Here is a 10,507-nt window from a genome sequence, read left to right as displayed (position 1 = left end):
GGTCAGACGTCAGGTGGACGGTGAATTCCAGTCCCTTGGAGAGGAATCATGAGGACGCACCAGGCTAAGAGGACGACGACGAGGAAAGGCGCTGTTGAAGCACGACGCCATTGTTAGAGAGTAGGGGGATGATTAGTTTTGTTCTGAATCTATCGATGATGCATCATCACTACAAGACTGGTGGGGGAGAAGAAGTAGCAGCTACACTATGTAGTAGAATTGTAAATGTCATCACTTGTTTTTATCTATCATCACAGTTGTGAAGAGAAGAAGCTAGGTTGCAACCAGTTACTTTTCTTTCTTTCAATACAAGCACTTTAGTTTATGATGATTCAGTCACTTAAGATTGAGAGCTGTTGCTTATTTATGGCAATATATTGCACGAACACCTCGTCAAGAGGCGGCAGGTGAATGACCGTCATAGATTTGGATTGATTCATGGTCAACTTGTAAAAAGGCTGATCAATATGAGGACATCAATATTCATTTGTTGTTGACAAAAAAGAACAGTTTTTATTTTATGCCTGTTAGTTGTATTGATTTACTCACCACCAATAATAATAGTTCAGCAGGTGTCAAATGAAAGAAAATGTATTGGTTGAGTACTTAGGCCTAGGCCCGTTGATTATACTCAGCCACAGAGTCTGGTATATAGATAAAGCAGCATTTATTACGAATTTGGCACATTCTATCAGCTTGTCCAGAAGCTTGTTAAATACAACAAGAAAGTTTACAGTATATCAATTGCATTTGTCCTAAATTTTTATACATTGTTGTTAGCCTTCTTCCTCCAAGTATTACTTTCAGAGGCAGACGATGATCTATGAAGAATTTCTATATTGTTGGATGAGGGGGGAGAGGCAGTGGACCTCAGTATGAAAGTAATATTTATATAGCGCATAATCAGCAAAGCTGCTCAAAGCGCTTTACAAATGTAACACCTAAGAACAAATAGTAACAAAAACCAAAATATTAAATATATAGAACCAATAAGGCAAAAAATATGAAAGCCAAAAGCAACAATATAAAAAATGATATTTTTTTTAAAATATAGTACAGTAAGTCAATTATTGTAAAAGCCTAAAACAGATAGTAATAAACACCCAATACTAAACGATAAAAAATAGAACCCTTAAACGTAGTAAATAAATCAAATATATTTTTTTTAAAAATGTTAAGAATTAAATACGTAGTTCCAAACGTAGTATCTACATATAATAAAAGTTAAAACACAGTCAATTACACAGTAAAAGCGAGTCTAAAACAATATGTTTTCAAAACAGTTTAAAAAGTGGTAAGAGAACATGCATACACGCACAGAGTTGGTAAGGCGTTCCATAATCTGGGAGCGCTGACTGAGAAGGCTCTGTCGCCGGTCTTGCATCTTGTTCTCTTCTCCTTGAGCAATTCCTGTGATGATGACGTAGGGTCTGCTAGGTTTATACGGTGTAAGGAGACAAGACAGGTAGTAGGGGGCGAGACCGTGCAGAGCTTTGTAGGTGAGTAGGTTAATTTTAAACTTCACTCGAAAATCTATTGGTAGCCAATGCAATGATTCCAGTAGTGGTGTGACATGGTCTCTTTTCCTTTTCTTACAAACTATACGAGCAGCATATTATTGAACCATTTCCAGCTTGTGAGTTTGGGAGTCCAAACAGCAGGCTATTTACATAATCCAGACGGGACGTGATGATAGCATTGACCAATGTAGCAGTGGCATTACGAGTCAGGAATGTACGGATATGTGATATCTGGCGGAGATGTGAGTAGCACGTCCTAACAACACTGTTAACATGGGGCATCATGCCTTATTCTGAGTCTAAAACGGCTCCTTTGTTACGGGCTGATACACTTGCAGCAATCTTTGTAGTTCCTATCGTAATTTTTGTGATGTGTGACAGAAACTTCTTTTTACTTCTTTTAAAGATAATTAGAAATTCGGTTTTAGTATCATTCAATTTTAGATGGTTGTCTGTCATCCATTCTCGTAGTTCTGACATCACACTCTCCAGTCGACGTAGCACAGCATCAGCATCCTTTGGATCACATGAAACATATAACTGTGTGTTGTTAGCATACATGTGTATGTTAATTCCGTGTGTCTCTGCAATTGCGAACAGTGGAGATGTATACAATGGATACATGTATGGGCTAGATTGATTTGCATGATTGCATGATGCACTAGCATGATTGGACTAGAATTATGGAAGTGAAATGCCAGAGTTGTTGTAATGCAGTGTGAATGCTTTATCTCTTTACAAACTAATTTACAGCATATGGCCAGTATAACCTGTTCTGGTCCCCCGCATTCTCTACTTTTGGATGACTGCTGTATTAATCTCCCCATATCACTCCTACTGTGACTTATTTTGTGATATGACAGCAAACTTATGACATCATATCATGATATTACATATCATATACAGTATATGAAACAGTAATCAGTTTTGACTTCACAATGGATGAAAATATCCTTGGGAATTGTTTAGGGGGGGGGGGGGGGTTAAAGGTTATTTGATGTCAATGATAATGGTGAAGAAAACCTTTGGAAACTCAGTAACTCCAAAATTAATGATTAGATACACTTCATACTTGGGTATGTGGATATTTTTCACAGGAATAGGAAGTACGCACGTGAGAAGCAAATGTACCCTATTTTTCAAAATAGTGTCAAGTTCTTTCTCCTCATCTGTTTGGTTTGTAGGAGTTTTCTAGCAAGTGTTTCGTTTTCTTTCCTGATTGACAAAATTGTATACGAAGGCACATCCTTCCGAAAATCGTGACACCCCTCTGACTTAGGTTTCTTTTGGCATAAATTTAATACTTCTGTTTTTACTCTCCTAAAGTGTCGCAGGTCGTTACCAAAAGAAGGACCGTACTCTTTGATCTTATTCTGAAGTACCTCTTTAAAGTATTTATATAACATTACATCGACGTAGTTCCATTTCGTAATCACATCGATATGATGTTGCCTTGGTAACTCCCTCTCGCGTTCCCTTACCTTCATTGAGTTGTAGACTATATCTTCGAAACTCCAGAACATCTCTCTTCGCAATAAAATCAAGGATTCGTCGAAATAATCTTGAAGAAGAACTAAATCAAACTGTTCGTCAAGTAGTTTGATCCGCTCGGCTATCACCTCTCGGGATAAATCGGATTCCTTGTGAAATTGACCTAGGTCACGCATTTGGCCATTGTAGGTATAACGGCAAGAGATATGGTTACTCTGCTCTATTCTTTTTAGTAAAGTTGAAAACGCGAAATCTGGAGAATAGATGTTGCCAGACATGTTGAAACGTTTCGCCACATTATAAAAGTTAACAGCCGAAGAAAAGTGAGTCACAGGGTTCCTAACTATCGTCACAAATTTGGCTTTTGGTTTCATGACTTGTTGTATGCTAGTTTTGTTGAAAGGTACATGATTTACAAATATGTGGAAGCCACCATGTTTTGGTTGTATTGCTAACATATCTGATGTGAAGGGTGTAAAGCCAAACCTGACCACCAGCTTAGGTAAAGCAAAGCTGAGGTTGTTAGTGATTCCAAACCGTTGAATGATTGTCGCTAGCGTGGAGCTTGCAGTTTTATGTGTCTTAGCAAGCACGATGACTTTTTGTGCAGTAGTAGATATCCTAGGCGGTGGTTGTGTCCAATTTTCAGACCGAGATCGCTCTTTATAGACAATATTCGGTTCTTTTGAGATGACCGCAGACTTGCTCTTTGGAATAATTGCCTCGACTCTGCAAATGGATAAGAAGAAAAAATTCGCCAAAACTGGAATAAAGTAGGGGGAAAAATGTATTTGTAAAGTAAGCCTCACAGACCCGAATATATATCTATCTATCTATGTATATATATATATATATATATATATCTATTTATTTATATATACATATATATCTATATATACATATCTATATATCTATATATATATATATATATATATATATATATATATATAAATGAAAATCGTAATGAGTTGGAAAATCAAGAACAGTGAAAAACTTTCAGCCTCCACCGGGATTCGAACCACGGGCCTCCCGCTCTGTACGCGGACACCCTAACCACTAGGCTATGGACGCTGATTGTATGTCCAGAGGTTCGAAACCGGTAAGGAAGATCGTAATTCCACTGTAGGCGTTTGTCACCTGTATCGAACAATACTAGTTCTGTTTTTGGTGACATATTTTGCCTTACTCTAGAGATCAAACATGATGCTAACCAACTCGAAAATCATTTGTGATTCCTAAAGCCGGATCTCGAAGGAGATACTTTGAACAGACTTTATGTTAATATATATATATATATATATATATATATATATATATATATATATATATATATATATATATATATATATATATATATATATATATATATATATATATATATATATATATATATATATATATATATATATATATATGCATTTATATAGCGCTAATTTTGTACAAAACATTCAAAAGCGCTTAACAAAGAAAAAGCCAACCTGTCGTGTCAATCAAAATAAGCAAGCTTAAACAGATACGTTTTTAACTTTATCTTGAAAGCATCCAGAGTCAAGGAGTCAATACACATCAATTCCACCGGAAGTGAATTCCACAACCGAGGTCCTTTGTAGGCAAAAGCCCTATTGCCTAACGTATTATGATTGATACGAGGACACTCAGGGTGATTCGAGAATGTGAGCGCAAAGAGTAAGAACTAGACTTCACCACGATCATATCACATAAATACTTAGGTGCAAGACCTTTTAAACATTTAAATACTTGCAAGATTAATTCAATGCGTTGCTGTACAGGTAACCAATGAAGAGATTGTAAAGTAGAAGTTATGTGACAAAATTTAGGAAGAGCGTAAATCAACCGAGCTGCTCCATTAAGTACCATTTGAACTCTTTGAAGCTTATAATCAGGTAACCAACCATGAGTGCATTACAGTAGTCAATATGACTAATTACAAAAGCATTAATAAGAGTTTTAGTACAGTCCTTATCCAGGAATTTTCTGATCTGACGAATATTATAGAGTCCATGGTATGCCTTAGAGCAAACTTTTCCAATATGAATGTCCATTGACATGTTGCTGTCAAGATGAACCCCTAGATTTTTTGCACTATCACATGGTTTAATATCCACGTTACCTACTTTTATCATCTGAACCCGAGTCTTAGCAACTTGTTGTCAAGTACCAATTAAAAGAAACTCAGTCTTGGAATCATTGATCATTAGCCTATTGCTGATCATCCAATGTCTTATTTCGAAGATAAGTGATTGCATTGCCAGAACAGCCCGTTCTTCAGATAACAGAGAACCAGCATTGAAAGATAAATATAACTGTGTATCATCAGCATATACTATGTGCGTTAGGGAGGTGTTTAGAGAAAATGACAAACAACTGAGAAACATAACAAAGAATAAAAATAGGACCGAGACAGCTGCCCTGGGGATACACCACAATTCAAAGAAATTTTTTCGATGAGATATTTTCTATAGATACATGCTGTTTTCTGAAAGACAGATAATTACCAATCCATTTTTGTGCATTATTAACAATACCAAATTGGGTACGCTATATGTTAACAAGAATATCATGGTTGACAGTATCGAACGCTGCACTCAAATTCAACAGGATTAAAAGAGTGCATTACCTTTTATATCCAAACTTGTAGAAAAAGATGGTTGCAATACGCCTTCAACATCACTTAAATGCCAATGCTTTGCATGATAATCTCCAATCTGCATATCGCCAGTACCATTCAACTGAGTCAGCTTTACTAAGAGTACATAACGATATTGCTGCAGCTCTTGACAAGAGGTCCCAAACAATGATGGTCATGTTGGACCTATCGGCAGCCTTCGATCTTATTGATCATGAGATCTTATTTAATCGTCTCCAACATACTTTTGGAATTGCGTCAAACTCATTAAAATGGTTTAAGTCCTATTTTAGGGACAGAGTGCAATGTATACAAATTGATAATGTTATATCTGATGAGAAACAGCTAAGGTTTGGGGTGCCACAGGGATCTGTACTTGGTCCTTTGATATATTGTATGTTTACCCGTCCAGTTGGAGAAATAATTCAGCGCCATAACATCAACCATCACTGTTATGCTGATGATACGCAATTGTATTTGAATTTTGGTGCCCTTGAGTCCTGGAATGATGTATCTTTAAGCTCCAAGCATGCCTTTCAGATATAGTCAGGTGGATGCGGGTTAATTGTTTGAAACTTAATCAGGACAAAACTGAGTTCATTGTATTTTCACCAAAATTTCAAGGTAATGCTATTCAAGACTTGTATATAAATATGGGACCTAACACCATATGTTCAGTTCCTAAAGTAAAGAATTTAGGTGTATATCTTGATCACAATCTTACCATGGATAATCAAGTTGACTCTATCTGTAAGTCCTGTTATTGGCAGATCCGAAATATTGGCAAAATTAGAAGGTATATCTCAGATGATGCGTGTAAGACTTTAATCCATGCTCTTGTGACATCACAACTGGATTACTGCAATGCCCTGCTACATGGCCTGCCTCACAAGCTGACCGATCGCCTTCAGCGAGTTCAGAATCGCGCTGCACGGAATTGTAAGTCGCACTCGTAGTGATGAGCATATTACACCTGCATTACGTGACTTACAATGGTTGCCTATTCATTACAGGTTCAGTTATAAGATTCTGTTATATACATATAAGTCACTTAATGGTTTAGCCCCTATCTACCTCTCTGAATTAATTCATAAATACAAGCCTACTCGATCTCTACACTCAGAATCCAAGTCTTCACTTACCAAACCTGTCATTAAAACTTTTACATACGGTAACAGGCGTTCGATTACTCATCTGCGACATTATGGAACAGTTTAACGGAGGAAGCTAAGTGTGCCAAAAATATAGATGAATTTAAAAAACTAGTCAAAACCTTTCTATTTAGATCTGCATTCCATTAACCATGCTTTCTATACTCTTTATATTTTCACATTATTACAACGCATTTTCCATTTTGCATTTATAGCACATTTAAATTTAAAATTTTTCACATTTATATATATTTTAAATTTTAAGAATTTGTTTGTATAATTTTCGATTTTCAATTTTTGTACAATTTATTGTCAGATTGTATATAACAAATTTTCTACCCTTTTTTACCTTACATTATCGGTTTATATATTTGTTTATCATGTTTGTATGTATTTTACTGTAAAGCGCCTTAGAGCATGCAGTTTCTGATTGGATAAGGCGCTATAGAAATTTTGTAAAATAAATAAATTGATGTTGTTCCATATTCATCAATATAGCACTATATGTATTTTCATAAGAGCAGTTTCTGTAGAGTGATTTTGCCTGTAAGCAGATTGACAATCAGGAAAAGGAGCATGTAATGAACAATGTGAGACAATCTCATTAACTACAGCTCGTTCAAGTAACTTGGAAACATAGCTCAAATTACTAATTGGTCTATAATTAGAATAGATAGGGTCCAGACCTGCTTTCTTTAACAATGGAGTAACGGTAGCAATCTTCCATTTGCCAGGAACATTAATCTTTAGTGAAAGATATATCATGGTAGTCAATACAGCCAAAAGGAGATCAAGACACTTTCAAAGTAACCAAGTGGGTATAGGGTCAAGATTGCAGGTAGCCGTGTTGGAAGATTTGATAATTGTGCGAACTTCATCATTAGAAAGTGGCTTGAACCCAGTCAACTTCGATGGGAAATGCTGTCGAATCAATGTTTGCATTAATTTTATCAATTTAAGATATATAAAATTGTCCGAAGTCATTAACAAGTTCCATATTCTGGTGTGGCGGATAAGAAACAACTTGCTTGTTATTACACAATGACTTTACAACAGTAAATAGTTTCTTGGTGTCGCCTTCACAGTCCCGGATGATTGATGTATAATAGGACTTTTTAGCAGAATCCAGATGGAATGAATACTCATTGCGCAAAGATCAGTGGACCCGTCTGTCAGATTCAAGACCAGATTTACGAAAGACTCTCTCAGCCTTTCGACAAGCGGAGCGTAATATTTTCAATTGATCGGAGAACCAAGGCACTGTTGGCCTAACGGTAATAACTCTAGTCAGAACTGGTGCGTGAATATCAAGGACAGATGTTAAAGTACGATCATAGCATTCAATTAAACTCTCCAAATCGAGCCATTCAGTTGTGCATACTGAGGATTGCAAAATATCTGTACAGAATTGATCAATATCAATACTTTGATATTTCCGGTATTTAATTTCTTTAGTTGAATGTTTGGTAATAGGCAGGTCAAGATAAAATCTAATTGACCAATGATCAGACACTTTTAAAGCAGCTTGTGGAGACGATAACACAATATCGTTAGTAGATCGTGTGATGATTAAATCAAGCGTGTGTCGGGAGTCATGAGTTGGAATGGAGACATGTTGCTGGAGACTTAACGTATTCATAATATCAGTAAATTTAGTCGCATCAGTACTAGTGTGATCATCCAAATGGATAAAAATCGCCAGTAAGAATAAGTTTTTCAGGACAAAGCATACAGTCTTCAAGGAGATTACTGAATTCTCAGAAAAAAAAGTTGAAGTCGTAACCGGATGAGCTTCGGAATATGGAGGACGGAACTCTGAGATTATCAATAGCGACCAGCCACTCAGAATATTCAAAAGACGACTTTTCATCACACTGCAATAGGTTGATCAAAAACCAAACCAGTCCCACCACCAATTCTATCCAGCGGGCGAGGCACTCCAAGGTAAGAATAACCACCAGGTGCTAAGACAGCTCCAGAAACAGTATCACTTGACTTAAGCCAAGTTTCGGTTAAACAAAGTAAGTCGGTGCCAGAATGAATAATTTGATCAACAATTAAAGAAGTTTTATTTCGAGCTGATCGAACATTAACAGTCTCCAATATAAATTTCATTTGTGACTGCCGACAAGTCTAAGTATTGCCGTCTTGGAACTAATGTCTAGTTTAAACGAGCAATCAATCGTTTTACTTTGTTCTGCGCATCGACGTACTGAGGACAAGTTATATATAGATGACGCCATGTGATTTCGAGGTCCAGAGTTGGCACGTTTGCAATTAATGCAAAAATGTTTATCTATTTCATCAACGGAGATCTTCCACAGTCTGGTTTCATGGTCATCTGCACAGATGGCACAAGAAGGGGTGGTTTTATTCGAACATTATTTATGATAATGCCCAAACAGTTGACAGATGCTACATCGCTTGACATGGAATCGATCATAAATTTATATATATATATATATATATATATATATATATATATATATATATATATATATAAATATATATAAACATCATAAACGATTTGCCGTCCCAGATAACCCAAAACAATTCCTTTGCAATTACGACGGAATCGGATTAAAATAATCCGACGCGGATTAAAACAATCCGAATTTCTAAAACTTCTGCTCAATTCAGCACAAATATATATATATATATATATATATATATATATATATATATATATATATATATATATATATATTTGTGGATTAATGACTGCTGAACATGGGTAAAACTGATGCAGGAAATGCCATCGGTGTCCGGGGGCCAAGCCCGGCGGGGCATAGGGCGAACTCTCACGCAGAAATCTTCCCAGTTCATTTCGTTTGGTACCTAAATTGATATGTCAGTCATAAACATATTTTACCAAAGAAAGACTTGTCTATTTAATATCCTTTATTATAATTAATAAAATTGAAACTTAAGACTAAGACAGAAACGTACTTAATCTTTGTACAAAAAATTAAATAAAAGCATCTTGCTATACAGATGATTATAACATGCACACATATGGTATCATAAGTACCTTTGAGAAGCATTATTGGGTATCCACATATATATGCACACTGTAAATTTATATTTGTTAAAACTGAGACTTCTAATAAAACGCACCTGTTTTCCACATGATAACCTCGAGGTTCATTCTTAATAGAATGTTTTGAAGTAATGAAAACACTATATATTGTTGTAATTAACAAAATCAAAGATCCAAGATAACAGTGTCGCTTCCTCTCCATTTTCAAATGACTGATCTACCAAGTCGATTTCTAGACTGAAATTAACAACTCAGGCCCAGCGTGCTATATAGCAACATATACTAAGGTCCGAGAATAGGGAATGCTAATCGCTCCAGTCATTTCTGACAATGCCTTGTGTATGTTATGTTTGTAGAAGCCACCTTTTCAACAATACCAAAATGAAATCAACAGTGACCCCGTGAATTCTCAAATTACAGCCCTATGCTTACAGTTTTCCGTTATACTTGTTCCAGTTTCTGTGATTTTACTACAAAACCCTCTGGTTGATCTATATAGGTTGATGGGTATATGCAAAAAAAGCTTAGAATTGTTTTATGCAAACTCACGTATGCACACAGTAAATTTATATGTATTTGTTAAAACTGAGACTACTAATATGCAGTTAGCAGCGCTATCTAATGGCAGCTCTACAAAAGTGCTCCTCAATGTTTTGGC

At 36.0% G+C, this 10,507-nt stretch overlaps 1 protein-coding gene across 1 annotated transcript; it reads right to left on the bottom strand.

Annotated features, from left to right (window-relative positions):
• Nucleotides 1–301: 301 nt before the first annotated feature.
• LOC139962008 (galactosylceramide sulfotransferase-like) lies at nt 302–10,271 on the bottom strand. Its single transcript, XM_071961803.1, has 2 exons — nt 9,927–10,271; nt 302–3,740 (listed from the first exon to the last, which is right to left on the bottom strand). The coding sequence occupies exons 1-2, from the start codon at nt 10,049–10,051 to the stop codon at nt 2,660–2,662; spliced, it is 1,206 nt and encodes a 401-aa protein (XP_071817904.1). The 5' UTR covers nt 10,052–10,271; the 3' UTR covers nt 302–2,659.
• Nucleotides 10,272–10,507: the final 236 nt, after the last annotated feature.

Source organism: Apostichopus japonicus, chromosome 20 (assembly GCF_037975245.1).
Source record: "Apostichopus japonicus isolate 1M-3 chromosome 20, ASM3797524v1, whole genome shotgun sequence".
NCBI lineage: Eukaryota > Metazoa > Echinodermata > Holothuroidea > Aspidochirotida > Stichopodidae > Apostichopus > Apostichopus japonicus.
The sequence above is the reverse complement of the archived record's forward strand: the minus strand, read 5'-3'. Positions and strand labels throughout refer to the sequence as shown.